This window comes from Coptis chinensis, chromosome 7 (genome assembly GCF_015680905.1).
Source record: "Coptis chinensis isolate HL-2020 chromosome 7, ASM1568090v1, whole genome shotgun sequence".
NCBI classification, from domain to species: Eukaryota; Viridiplantae; Streptophyta; class Magnoliopsida; order Ranunculales; family Ranunculaceae; genus Coptis; species Coptis chinensis.
Genome location: NC_141462.1, coordinates 16,596,126 through 16,611,443, shown reverse-complemented (window position 1 = coordinate 16,611,443; position 15,318 = coordinate 16,596,126). Strand labels below are relative to the sequence as shown.

The window sequence follows — 15,318 nt, the reverse complement described above, 5'->3', positions numbered from 1 at the left end:
GCAATCTCATTAGAATGACATTTTTTGTGGTTGGGGTGCTATATTTTGCCTTTAGCAAATTCATATAGCCCCCATTGGATTTATTCTAAGGAGGGATGATTTTATGTAGTGTTAATGGTTACTCTTCATGAGTAAAAAGATGTCTACATATCCAAGATCTTGTGTTAGTGAGATTGGAATAAAGCCACACGTAGTTTTGAAGGATGGCTATTATAATTATTGAGAGTAAGCATCGGGTTTACACGACCGTAATCGATGAATACGACGCGTCGGGTCGAGGTAGATGACATGTGCCCGTGAGAGGCATGTGGATAGCGCAAGTAGGTCTATCCGAGTTGGCATATGATGTAATGATGGTGTTCTCTCAGAATTATGATGGATGGCTGTAATGGTGCATGTGTTACTGGCGGAAAATGAGCTTAAAGATAAGTTGGTAATAATGAGGTAATAGGTGATGATATCAATGAGATGAAGTCGAGAACTAATCACTAGGCTGCTGAGTATCGAAAGTATTCTAATGTAGTGAGTGCAATGGTTGTTCAAATGTTTGGGGTCACGTTATGTTGAGAAAGTTGTGTGTGCACATCACGCGACTGATGGGATGTTCCCGCTGTAAATTTTGTTATGCTTTATAAACATGTTATTACTTTTTAGGCTTCGAAGCTGGGCCTGAGAATACACGACCGAAGTAGTAGTCAAGAAATCTGGTGTTTTACATGTGACTTCTGGAATGGAAGGGTTGGCTCTATTGAAAACAATGAAGGTGGGATTTTTGTGTTCGTTTTGTATGCATTGAGAACTATTATTAGTTTTTCAAAATATCAAATGTATGTGACAATGTGCTACCTTATTTGTTGCTTATTTCTCACTCAAATGTTTACTTTATAAACAGTCTGGTTTCGAAGGTTGTTTAATAAAGTTGCCATGTAATACTTACAAGAAGCTTACCGCATCCTACTTACAGCCACTACCCAAAAGTCCAAAAAACATACAAGAAGCTTACCGCATTCAACTTACAGACCACACTCCCCAAAATACGATCACCCCTTCTACTTACAGTCCATATAACAAGTACTTGCTGTCACACCAGAAATACGCTTTTACAGTTTTACCACATTGTACTTACAGTTGCCATATAACAAGTACAAGATGCTTGCAGCATTCTCCTGACGCTTGCACCAAAAATAGGATCAACGCAAGAATGAGGAACCCATTGACGTGTCAACAAAAAGGCCAGAGTCATCTGATTGTAGCTTGCATTTTCCTCCTGTCACCACTGTGGCAAGTCCAAATATATTCCGCTTAACCATTTGTCCAACCAGATGTAATTAATCACACTGCCAGGCAAAATTACTATCATTTTTTGTGGCATTTCTTGACGCCCAGGAACTGTTCTTTGCCAACCATGTTCTTTCAGGAACACCCCTACCTCTTCCAAGGCCTTGATTGGCTCCTGCACCAGCCCATCCCCGTGCTGATGGTGAAGCGACCTTTCCAACATTTGGTGTGTGTACTATCGGAACACCCCTACCTCTTCCGAGGCCTTGATTGGCTCCTGCACCAGCCCATCCCCCTGCTGATGGTGAAGCAACCTTCCCAACATTTGGTGCGTGTACTATCCTATTAGACTCAGGAGTTTGATCTCTCCATAACACCATATACTCCTTGCCTCTGACTGGGACATTGTTCGTACTGGCAACAGGTGTACCAGATAAGGCCCGCATCTGCCCGGAATCAGAAATCCTGCTCCATGATGATCCCATATCTTTCGCATGTGCCAAAGACGGGTTAACTCGCCTACAAGAATCAGAAGTTTGATTCCATGATGATTGGATATCATCCATCTCTCCACCTCTGCCCCACTTTCCTATTTCAAATGAGGAGCTATATGATGTCATAGGTCTCATATTGTTTGCTGCTCCATTTCCTCTGCCATACCCACTTGCCGCAGGAGAACCATGTAGAGACTGAATCCTCCTACGCAAGTCAGGAGTTCTGTTCCATTGTGATTCCAGAGTCTTTCCTCTACCTCTCCCCCACTTACCAATTTCCGATACATTATTCGCTGCACCAATTCCTCTATGAGACCTGTTGTGAGTAGAGTGAATTGCTTCTATATTTCCTCTTCCCCTGCCTCTCCAAGCATGACCTGCTTCCTTCACGGACATTGCATCTGGTGATGCAACGTTTCCCCCATTAATCACTTTCCTGTATCTTTCTTGATTTTGCAAACTGCTGATAGCAATTTCTAGTTATATCCAAAAGACCAGTGCATGCAGGTTCTATAGGTGAACTGCAAAACTACATTATACTACTTGGATCAACCAACTTACCTGTTATAATTTGGTGGTCGATGACCCTCATACTCATGCCAAAGTGGCCGCTTCACATTGTCTGTTTCAGTTAGTGTCTGCATAGATACAGGGAACAATTCCATCAGATGAAAATATGAAAAAAAATATACGTCTCAGAAGTTTCCACTGGTGATGTTTAAGAAAATCGTGATCGAATTTTTCAGATACGTTAGGACTGTTCTCAGCACATTATCAACCTATTTTCGTATACTAAACTTGAGTCAATGCCTAAAAAGATATGTATACTTATATTACATAAATATTTATCATCAAGTGTGTATTCACAACACAATGCCATAACCTATCTTAAAGATCACAACTTGACAAAAATCACAAGGACACAAGTAAGAGGCTAACTCAATTATGGCTTCTTAATTATAAAAAGTAATGACGACTCTCAACGAGAACTACAAGCCAGAAAGATAATTTCTTCTTCCACAAGTATTTGCAGTAAACACAAAAATCAAGAGCTAACTGAACATTTGGATTCGTGAAATCATTGTATCTTACCTTTCAACAAAGCTACTTAAATACATATATAATTATAACAAAAATAATTTTGCAAAATGAACATAAAATAAAATGTAAAAACGGAATTTTCAAAGCAACTCTACCTTTTCTGGAATTGTTACATTCTCAAGAAGGCGAGGAATATGTGTGTTGCTAATAGGGAATTCATATGTTGCACACCTGGAACAGTAAAGACTATTACTTCTGTGGAAAATTCAGTTCATAATATGCACAACCTTGTTATTTAACTTACAGTACATCGTTCTTCGTAGCACTTTCCGCTTGTTTCACAGATGAGGTATCGTAGCCTGAATACTCACTAGATGGGGCTATAAAACCATTCATATCCCCACTGAGAGAAAGAGAACAGCACCTCAAAAATATCACTTGTAAGAATGATGTTTAGTTTTAAGAAATAACAACATAGATCCTTGTCAGAACATTGTCCATTCATACCTGGCAAAGATCTCTTTCTTAGTTGCATTTTGCTCATAAAGAGAGACAATTTGAGAAGCAAAATCATGAGAACTCGATACAAAAATCTTTTCCCTACTCTCAGAATTTCTATTGATTTCATATTCCTGAGATCATATACGGATTGCAACAATATCAACAAAATGTACAACTTCGCACTAAAGTTACCTTCTGAAAAAAGGATAACAAAATATGACAGTGTACCTCAAGTTCATTTTCCAATTTGCTGGTCTCTGCAAGAAGTCGTTTTTCCTCGATAAAGGGAAGCTTAACAATGCCCTTACATGAATAAAATTTGAAGTGAACGATGGATCTTAGTTAAAAGTATGTTAATGAATTTTACATCATAATAAGAGGTGAGCAAACCTGCCACAAGAACCGCTTCCCATCGATATCAACATCAAAATCTGGTCATTGGGACAGAAAAAATTAGTATCTGACTAAAATGTAGTAATTACATTCCAGATATAAATTGATATTACCAGTTGGATAAAAGTCAATGAGGTTGGATTGCTCCTCAGTAACAAGGTGCCAGTAAGCTTTGGGAAGCGCATAAATACTACAAAAGCAACTTCAGATGTGTTATGTGAAGAACAAGATGACAAACAATGTAGCAAGGAGATGTTCTAACCTACGAGGTGGAAGGACTCCCATCAGCTGATCAAAAGGTTTAAATGGTACCCCCATATTAAATGAGACATTTACCCCACCAAGGCCCTTTAAGTCGGAAGCAAATGGACCATAATGATAAGGATAAAACCTACGCACAAAAGCAGATGTAAGCTTCTTAGCAGAAAGAATGTCGAAGTCACATCGACCCATGAGTAAACTAATTTCACTATGCAAACAGAACTTACCAATTCCATGACCCGACTCCAAAATAGTAGTACTGAAGCACCCAGCATAGGCCTTCAGTGTACTTTCCAACCTGCAAAGGATAAAAAGAGAACACTCAAAGAACCGAAAATATATACTACCTTATATACCCAAGTACATGGAAATTGCTCTGATTGAGAGCACTAGCATGATTGCCTTCAATTTGGTACTAAGTTGTCAATGTAAGTTGTTGACAAGAGAGTGACATTGGCACCATGCATGTAGATGCTTGTCATAAAGCACACTGAAAAATTAGTAGGACAAAGATATTCGTACAAGCCTAAGGCGCTGCTTGGATAACAAAGATTTTTCATCAGTCAAATATAATCCAATCATTTATTTCAGAATGTAGTGTCAACATTATATATCCTTCTATCTCTCAAGGTTTCTTTATGTGTTAAGGTAATAATGTTCCATGTGTAATGTAATCAATAAACAACACCTTTATGCTGAATTTCAAATGGAACACAAATCTTCTGCAGATACTTCGATTCTAAATTAACGAGGAAGTCATAAACGCGTGCTCATAAAAAGGATATCAACCGTACATACAATTTCTTTACGATACTTTCAATTTCCCTCCCGCTTTGTGCAGAGAATTTTTCCTTATAATATCGCTCTTTCCAACCTGGCATACCCAATTGGATCTGCAAGATAAAACCGATTGCCACCTTTACAAACGCGTTTCCAATGAACATTTGTACTTCCAAGGAGCATAGCAAACCAAAGGAAAATCTCACAAAGAAACAAGCACATACCGTGTCTTTCTCCAGGCCACCTAGTTTAAATAAGTCAGATTTCTGATGTATTACCTCTTTCACCCTTCTCTTCAGTTCTTCCGTATTCTTCAGCACCTGCAAACACCATGGAAGAGATTCATTCAATTCTGAAAACGACGGACATACCTTAGCTTCATCTAGAGAGAATCAGCTTCCACCCACATGTACTTGTTTATGTAAAGACCTCTGATGTCCTACAGATGAATCACGAAGAGCAAAAACTATCCATCGCAATGAATCATGCTATTCAAACTAAATCAGGCCATTTGAAATGTTGGCTTCGGCTCTTTAGTGAGTGGTAGAACAAAGGACTTGCATTGGCAATTTCACATTAATTGACAATTAATTGAGAAAAATAATTGGAGATGCAATGCACAGAATTATTGTTTGCATCCCCAACAATCCTATATCTACTCATTAGATGTTTTTCCAAGGAGATAACTAAAGTAGTCATCCAAAACTATAACCTTCCATATTTATGTATTAACCAAAATAAACAGAACAAGCTCTAAATTACATTCAAACATTTTATATACCTCATTTTCAATAATAGCACACATTCCTCTTGATGTTGAATCAGACTTAGAAGTATTCACAGTTGGTACTTTGCAATGCTCATGCCTTCCATTCAACACCAAGTCCTTTACAGGGAATTGAATAAATGGGTCTTCTTCCTGCACATAGAAGATAATAAAACTAGTCAAGTATACTCTGCTGAAGAGAATTGTATGTGAAGGCCGGCCAAGCACTTCACAGGATATGCTCACCTTAATTTCCAGATCATCCATTTCTTTAGCCATTTGTTGCATGATTCTCTTCTTCATACTCTGGCTCATATTCATTCTTTTTCTTGAATATTCTTTCTTCATATGTTCGATGGAAAGTATGAACTTTTCAATCTGCTTCAGGTTCAGATATCCCGCTTTCTCCTCCAGCTGCTTAAAAACATTTGAATTACAGAACGTAACAGCCATTGAAGTTTCTACCATGCATGTAAAAACAAAGAGATAGTATATACTTTGTGTGTATTGACAAGGTAGTCTCCATGAGTTTTAAACTCATCTTTGTATACATCCATCAATAGATCAATCGCACCCTGCCAATACAATATAAATCAGTACATATTTCAAAAATTAAACTTCATATACCTAAGCTTATTCAATTAATAATTGCTTCTGAAAATTATCAGGCATGACAATAGACATCTCTAATCTCTAAAGAGGGCATGTTCGGCAAAAAATCGTTCCCAGTAAAAAAGCAAATGAACACAAAATCATCTATAATTAAAACAAAATCAATCTTAAATGGAGGGCTAGAAATTTCCAGTTCAAAGCCAAATACTCCCTCACGGTCCAGATGTTGAGGAACTGCAAAGAAATGACCATATAAATAAAGACATTCAAATGACTTTTTGGCATCACATAAGCACTTCTAGAAAAGTTCGAGGCAAGACTACCTGATATGGTTTTTGATATGGTTTTCTAGATACATTGGTCGGCTTCCATTTATTAGAGCACTCTTCACTCAATGGTGAAGAGGCAGAGGTCACGTTAGAAAGGCAGCTCTGTAAAGGTCGACCCATACTTCCTCGCGTTTGTTCCATGATCACATCCTACACAATAATTATTAATGTAAATTTGTTAATTTAATAAATGAAATGTATTTATGGAAATAACAAAATCCATATTTATGGACTCAATTGACCTCTCTTAGAATGGTAAAATGTATTTCATGGGTAGCTAAGGCCAACATTATTAAATCTGCGTCCTGCATAACAACATACCCAAAAGATACAATACATGGTAATGACCCCGGAGGAAACTACAAGGGATAAACAATTATCAAATATATTGCATTGACATACTGGAGGCACAAGAACATGAAGTTCGATGTTCATACCAGACCATATAGGCAGTGACGAGTATTTGGATTATAACCATCATGGTTCCTTTGAAGGCGTATGAACTTCATTATCTTGTGTTCTCCTTCACCGGAGAATTTGCATCAGACAAAATAACCTTCAAAGCACATCAAATACTATCAACTGTTATGATAAAGTTTTAAATAATGATTCATTAATTATGAAGATTCCATGGAACAGGGAATTGTTGTCGGACACTTAAAGCTTTGTAATATATATCCATAATCCTGTAAAAGGTTAGATAAATACATAATACCAAAATTTAGGTAGCACTCTAGATAGTTTAGCATTAAACCTTTATACTTTTCCAACCAATATCACTCTTAAGTCGCAAAACATATATAAACTTCTAGAGCATTTGATAATTTTTCCATGAACTCTGTTCCTGGAGTAATAACATTTGAATCTGATACTTCCAACTTTTGTTTTTTGGAAGAACCTTCTTGCCTTCCCTTTCAAACTCCTTTTCAAGCCGCTTCCTCTTCAGCTTCCTACAATACCCATACAAGCACATACTGTAAATACTTTAAAAGGCATTCTACAAACATAATGGTGAAACAAACCAACTAAACACCCACAGCGATTTCAGCATCTTTAGCTGTCCTGAATCGCCTTGAACGCTGCTGATTCATTTTGCCCTTGGAGCTACTCCATCTACATGAAAATATGAACACCATAACAATATGAAATAATATTATATTAGCTAGTTGGATGAGGCGCCAGATGGACAACATTGCTGAGTTTTACATTTTAGAAAGTGAAAATGCTGTCTTGTGTAAAAATATGCATAGTCAGTTACTCAGTTACATGTAGGAATGGCAATTATACTATTGCAGTTTTTTCAAGTTACACTGCTCAACTTCCTTCACTCTATCTACTGATACTTTTGAAGGTTTATTATTTTGCTTTTCTCTTTTTTCTTTCCTACAGATGTTTTGAAGGAAATTTATATATACGACCATTCTATAATGTTTAAATTTTCTTTTGAAATACTTTCAAACAATAATATCTCCTTCATTAAATTGAAGTTCAATTTCTTAGGTGCAAGGAATATTGAGTATTGACTGATTTTTTTTTGAGTCCACGTAAGCAGAGACATGCACAAATCGTATAATAAAAAAATTCAGTACATTTGCCATGCTTTTTTTTGTACGAGTTTAAATTGTAATTTACTTTTCCTTTTGAGCGACCACTTTTATGGTTATAATTAATGCATTTGAAGAGTTGCATCAGCAACACTGCAACCTTTTTGCCATGGACAACTTAAGTTGATACAAGAATTAAAACTCACCAATTGCCAAAAACAACAGCTTCCTTGGCCGAACGAGCTTAAAAAGCCAATCGATGTATTCGAATATGTTTTGAAACACCTCATCGAAGGTCGTTGGTGGTTCCTGCATGCACATGAAAAACATTTTAGACATACCAAAACAAAGCATATTATTACAACAAAGAGGAACATAAAGACACATAGAGACACTAGAAAAAGTAAGTAAAGGAACAAACTCGATCATCTGGATGGAAACAAGGATGGATAATTCCATTCATGTCAAGGTACAAATTATCAAACTCTATTCCATTTGGGTTAGGATCTCTAGTGTCTATTTCATTTCCTTTTGCTTCTCGTACGGGTACCACCGCGTTGGGGTACTTGTCAATTAACCACTTATAGAACGATGGAACTCCCATTTTTCTCTCTCGCTCTAAATCTCTAATCTCTCACAGAAGTAGTAGTTACGGTTATGTACTTTAAGTAGTAGTTATGGTTATACTTGAACCGCGCTAAGCTTCGAGGGGAACGAATTGGAGAGTCGAGACAATTATGCATGCCAACACTTATCGAGGATGTCATCATATCATTTGACCCCTGAGCCGTTTTTGTGTACGTTACTCAAAATAACGATTAACGAAGCGCGCGACTCTAGAGTTCCCTGGAACACAGATATTTTGATTTTGTATTTTCTAGGAATCTGGGTTTCATAAAATATTTTTGGATTTTATAGCGTTGGACATAGTACAAAATATCCCGATATATCGTGATATTTGGAGATATCTATTTAGATTTCAGAAAAAGATATATAAATATCACGATATGTTTAGAGATATATACAACTATAAATATCAGTGATATTTTGACGATATTTACGATATTTGGATATATTTGGCGATATTTTGTGTATATAACAATTTTATTTAATATTTACTATTATATTTTAAATAAATATAAATAATGTATATATATCAATAAATATCTACAATATCTACGATATTTATCGATATTTTGGATATATACACGATATTTACATGTGAAACAATGTCAAATATCCCCAAAGATGAGAATATATCCACGATACATATCCAGAAATTGAATATCGATAAATACCTATATCCTGATATTTTGTACTATGACGTTGGATATTTAATTTGGACCGAGCAAATGACCGTGAATATTGCAAAGCTAATTTGGCCATGTTAGAAATTTCAAAGCAATCTTTTACAAAAATAAAAAATAAAAAATAGAAAATCTCCTTAATAAAAATAATCTCGTATGTTTTATCTAAGGGTTAGAGCATCTCCAATAAATAGTGTAAAAATCCACCTCCATATACACTCTATCTAAATCCAAAATACATAAAGTGTATATTTACTATTTGTAGCTATTCCAATGGTAAGTTGAGACAAATGTGTAAAAATATATAACAACAGACTTAAACTGTCACATCCCATTCAAAATAATGAAAAATGACGAATTTAGTCCGTCGCAAAAGCTTAAAACAAATAGTGGTCCATTTTCATACATTATTCAAAGTAATGTCCGTGTTTTGTAATAGTTATAAATCACTGAAGCTTAATGGACTTAGACCGTCCGCAAATAAAAAAAATAAAGCTTTAAACGTGAGTTGAAGTGGACGCTCGAAGTTTTAAGTTGAACGACGTTACTATAAGTGACGTCCGAAGTTTTTCATTAACTAATAGCGGATGGAAAATTTCCTACCCCATCTATTGACTAATAACTTATTTATTATGATTTACAACCCCGATTAGAAGGAGTTTTTTTAGCATTTGAAGTGTAAATTTTACACTTTATATTGTTTACACTCCCCATTAGAGATGCCTTTAGAGGATAATTTACTTTGCATTTAAGAAAACAACCAAAATACAAGTCCAAAACAAAATAAGAGATTTGTCCTATTGGAAATATAAGAAAGGAAACACAGTACCAATAAAAGTACGATAAAACATAACGGGCTAACCACTCACTTAGCTCCTTTTAATTAGTGTTAACAAAGGTTTTAGATTTTGAAACTTAATCTTTCCGAGAGCAAGTTCAGGCTACTGAAAAGTGTCACAGAGGTCTTTTAGTAGGCTCAGCCATACTTAGCAGCCCAAAACAAAAAAAATCATTCCAATCACATTTTTTAACAGTTGTTAAGTTTGGGAGACAGACGGAAGTTTAAATTGCCTCAGATGTTAAATTACAACAGACGATTATTAAATTCTCACGCCCAGTACACCCAGACGCTTATAATGTAATGAATCTCTTCTCAATTCGCTCCTTCAATTCTTCAATCCCTCACTCTTCTTCTTTTCTCACACACAAAAACAAAAAACAATAACTAAATAGGGCAATCTGAACATAATGATTAGGAATATTAAGAAAATAAAAGAATATAAAGAGAACATAATTAGGAACATTATTATAAACATTTAGGCAATATTTCATTTGATGTTTTATTATAAAGGTGTTTTATTATTCAAACTTTTTAAAGGTAAACAGAACATTAACATTAGGAAAATAAAATAGAACATTAAAACAGAGCATCAATTTTCATCCTCATCATCTTCATCATTATTTGTTTCGTCATTACCCTTTTCATAACAATACGGGTCTCGAAGTCATTCATCATCATCATCTTTTTCTTCTTCACTGTCTATTTCTTAGTCTGAATACTCACTGGTAGGGCAATCCGACTAGTGAGACCATTCGGGGATAGCCATGAAAGCAACTAAAGAAAGAAATAAATATGTAAGAGGAGACATTGTTTTTTTTAGTTAATCTCATATAGTTTGATAATGGTTTTTATATAAGCAAAAAAATTGTACAAATGAGAAAATTTAATGGTGATTAGTAAGAAAACGATAAAACTTAATAGTTATATGTACATAAATTTTAGTAGAAAAATAATTTTTTTGGTTTCTTAGGTCTGCCAGGTACAAACGGCAAAGTGTTTATCGTCCGTCCATTTAATTAAAACGGAGATAGATGATAGTTTATGCCGTCCCTCACATAAAAATAACTAATGTGACGCGCAGTAAAGATCCTAAATTTATTATGGCAACTGTTAGCGAGGGTCTTAACTTTGGTTGGATTTTTGATTTCTTCTAAATTTAAGACTTTTTAGCAGTCTCATTAGAATGACATTTTTGTAGTTGGGGTGCTATATTTGCCTTTAGCAGCCCATATAACCAAGTCTCAAAATATCATTGATATATTCGATATATCGCGATAAATTGGTATACCGATATCGATATTTTCGATATATATCCACCGAATATTGAACATTTTTTTCCCGATATATATCGGAATTTCCGATATGAGATTTTATATCGTCGATATAATCGATATATCCGATATATATCGGTTGACTTTTTGACCATTTTTAAATATAAATCCGATATTTCTAATATATTTCCGATATATATATGATATTTCCGATATATATGATATTTCCAATATTTTAAATAGTTTGGACTGGTCACAAACAAAATTGAATATATCCGATATATATCGGTTTTTGGGTATACCGATATATTCATCGATATCGATATTTTGGGCATTGCATATAACCCCTATTGGACTTGCATTGAAAGATGTATTCAATCTCCATCCGCTCCGGGGTTGGATTAGAATGAGTTTATGAATTGCTCAAAAAATGGAGAGTAACCACTCTATTTGCAAAAGGTGCTGTGGTAATGTGGCTGCCTACTTGCCTCACCGCTTGCTCGTTAGGTGCAGGTGCTGCAAATTGCCGGTGTTGGTTGTCAACCTGTCAGTCTGTCACAAGCTTACTCTCGCAGTATAAGCCCGATTCAATGTGTAGAACTGTAGATAGAGTGATAGACTACTAGAAATAAGTGGGGCCAGGCCACAGTCTATGTTCAAATTTGTTTTGCACGGGTGACCCTACTGGCTATAGTTATAGGGCTGCCAATAGTTTCTGACCCGAACCAAATCAATAAAAAATAGTTTAGATTTTGATAATTTGGTTTGTACTCCACTAATCCAAAACCAAACTAATAAAAGTAAGATATTGGTTTGGTTTGGTTCTGGATTTGTTTTCCACCCAACCAATATTAACCCAAACCAATAAAATAACATTTTAATAATATTTATAAATAATTTTGTATATATTTATCAATTGTATAGCTAAAATTAATTAATTTAATTTAGAATTTAATTTAAAATTTAATTGATTTTATAATTTTCGGTTTGGTTTTAATTTACAATATATCTTATTGGTTCGGTTTGTTTCAGTATTATTTGAGGTTCTCAATTTTCTTTTTGATTCGGCTCGGTTTTGAATTCCCAACTTTTATCAGTTCGGATTTGGATTTCCCATAATCTAACTCAAACCGATCCATTGACCGCTCTATAGTAGAGTGAGAAACTAACGCCATCATAACCATAATTGATAACTGAAAAGTCATAACAGAAGTTGCATACTTCTTGGCTTCTACTTGGTTGAATTTCCATATCATATCAGCAATAATTCCGTGGTCCATCAAAGCCTTGGATCCTTGATTAATTGTCTCAAACTCTGATCTCAGTTTGATAATCATAATCTAGTGTATATTTGAAATCCAAAACTCCAAATCACTGGCATTGACACATCTACCCCTTTTGAAATACCAAGTACCAAGGACCAAGCACAGTTTGGAATTCACATAATTCCAATAAATCCAAAATCCGAAATTCACTAAATTTCAACTCCTATCACATTCGGAATTTCATATAATTTTAGAATTTCAGATATTTCAACTTTATATTTGGAATTCCATTTTTTTTAAAAATTGAAATTCCGAATAAAATTCTGAAGTTTGTTGGGAAACACGAACTATAGTACCAAGCATAGTACAAAATATCCCGATATATCGTGATATTTATCGATATTTATCTAGATTTCAGAAAAAGATATATAAATATCCCAATATGTTCAGAGATATATACGACTGCAAATATCGATAATATTTCAATGATATTTTTTATATTTGTGATATTTGATGATATTTTGTATATGTAATAATTTTATTTAATATTTATCATTATTTTTCAAATAAATATAAATAATATATCATGATAAATTAAAAAATATTCACAATATCTATGATATTTGTCGATATTTTGGATATATCCACAATATTTGCATGTGAAAGAATATCAAATATCCTAAAAAAAAATATATATATATTCACGATACATATCCATAAATCAGAAATCGATAAATAATCATATGCTGATATTTTGTACTACAGTACCAAGTACCAACTACACCATCGACCCCCTTCGAAATTAAATTGAAGGATGGTGAGGAGGGTGCACACATTGATAATTCATAATTCCCTCTGACTTGTGGAACGGAGCATTCAATATTTCAATCCTCTTGTCCATAAAATAATCCAAAATTTTAAAAATACCCAAAATAACAATCACCTCACCATTTATTTTTCATCTATCGCTTTCACTGCACTAGTTTCCAAAAAATCCCCCTTTAATTACTTTTTCCATATCTATACGTTACTCTCAACCTTCTATACCCAGTCACACAACGGTCCTACAACTCACTCTCTACCTTTCACTTCCCAGTCAAATGACTCAAATCTACCGTTTTACCGGCTCTTAAAACACACAACAACAGGGATCACTCCTTCATAAAATTCTATGATTCTAGCTCTTGACTCTTTTTCTCTCCAGTGTTAGAAATGAGCGATCTGAGTCGACTAGGAATTGGACTCACTGTAGTTTTCGTTATTTCACTCATAGCTTTGTTCACTGAACTCTGTTACCTCTTCTGCCGCCGAAAGAAACAAACCAACTCACCAGAATCTCAAAACTCCGGTGAAATTTTAACTACTAGCACCATTTCTTCATCCTCAAAACATCTTCTTTACTACTTGTTCTGCTTCAAAAACAAGTCTAGGACTGAACCAAACGTTGCTTCAACAACCATTCATCCCATCAACGATGAACAACAAGATGAGTTAGTGAAATGGCGAGAAATGCAGGAAATACAAGGACCATCAAGGGTATTGTTTACTATCAAGGAAGAAGAGAAAGAAGATTTGGAAAGTGAGAAATCTTGTTCAGATAGAAAGTTCAGGACAAAGGGTAGTTATTCATTGAATGATGAAGAAGTGGTAATGATGAGTATGGAGAGAGAGATAGAGTCTCCATTTTTTACACCATGTGGTTCTCCTCCTTATTACTCTCCATCTTCCTCACCACCTCGTGAAGTGAAGCATTTGAAGGAAATTGATTGTTGTTTTGTTGTTCGCATTGATGAGTTGCAGAGAAAGGTTGGGGAGAGAGATAGCCATGGTGATTGACTTCAGTTGACTTGACTTGAGTAAGATGTTTTTTGTACGTATTTGTTTTGGTTTAAATATGGATTTGACATTAATTAGGTCTAGTTGTTAGAAATAGTAAAATTATTGTCTTACGCATCTTCTTATTGTAATCTTGATAGTGACATTTTCTTCTTTATGAGCTAGGTTCGCAATATACAGTTTTCTATGAATAATGCCTGCATAGTTCGAAATGTCCAACGGATCTTTAATTTCAGAGATTATATTAGATGGTTTCAATGGGATCTATGATGCTCTGTTTTCAAGATGGAGCAATGTTAAATTGGTATAGGATAAGGAAGACAGTGTTAAATACAAATCTTTAGGAATATAAACGTTATGTAGGATGTATGCATCATAAACATTGGGTGCGTCACATTCTATTGTTGCCCAGGACATGACAATTGTATTTTTTTTTTCTTGAAAACATGACAATTGTATTTAAGAGGTGCTATACGGCCTTTAGCATCCGATGAAGTCGTGTTTCCAATGGCGCTGCTAGATTTTGTCTGAATTCGGCTGGTGCGAAAGGTATGGTCTTATCAAGCAGGTGTTATAATTAAATTCAAGGTAACAGAGGGCACAATATATAAAGTTCTGGTCTTATCTAGCAGATGCTATAATTAAATTCAAGGTAACAGAGGGCACAATATATGCTGTATGTACTATGTACACAACTTGTGTACAAAAGGCAGAATTGTTATGTGTGTAAGCTTCAATTTGGACATAAAACATGAAGACCATCCACCAAATTATAAAGATGAATTAATCTACCGTTATA

At 34.9% G+C, this 15,318-nt stretch overlaps 1 protein-coding gene and 1 pseudogene across 2 annotated transcripts; one reads left to right on the top strand and one right to left on the bottom strand.

Annotated features, from left to right (window-relative positions):
* Positions 1-871: 871 nt before the first annotated feature.
* LOC147486278 (5'-3' exoribonuclease 3-like) lies at positions 872-8,603 on the bottom strand (annotated as a pseudogene). Its single transcript, XR_015202761.1, has 21 exons — positions 8,421-8,603; positions 8,206-8,308; positions 7,493-7,568; positions 7,210-7,405; positions 6,893-7,011; positions 6,698-6,760; positions 6,511-6,605; positions 5,761-5,836; positions 5,530-5,667; positions 4,973-5,068; positions 4,763-4,861; positions 4,196-4,266; positions 3,970-4,098; positions 3,821-3,897; positions 3,705-3,745; positions 3,543-3,617; positions 3,321-3,445; positions 3,118-3,216; positions 2,969-3,044; positions 2,334-2,410; positions 872-2,235 (listed from the first exon to the last, which is right to left on the bottom strand). The product of XR_015202761.1 is annotated as a 5'-3' exoribonuclease 3-like (transcript).
* Positions 8,604-13,447: 4,844 nt separating this feature from the next.
* Positions 13,448-14,713, top strand: LOC147486277 (uncharacterized). Its single transcript, XM_086571333.1, has one exon. It carries the CDS (start codon positions 13,896-13,898, stop codon positions 14,517-14,519), a length of 624 nt encoding a protein of 207 aa, XP_086427459.1. The 5' UTR covers positions 13,448-13,895; the 3' UTR covers positions 14,520-14,713.
* The last annotated feature ends 605 nt before the right edge of the window (positions 14,714-15,318 follow it).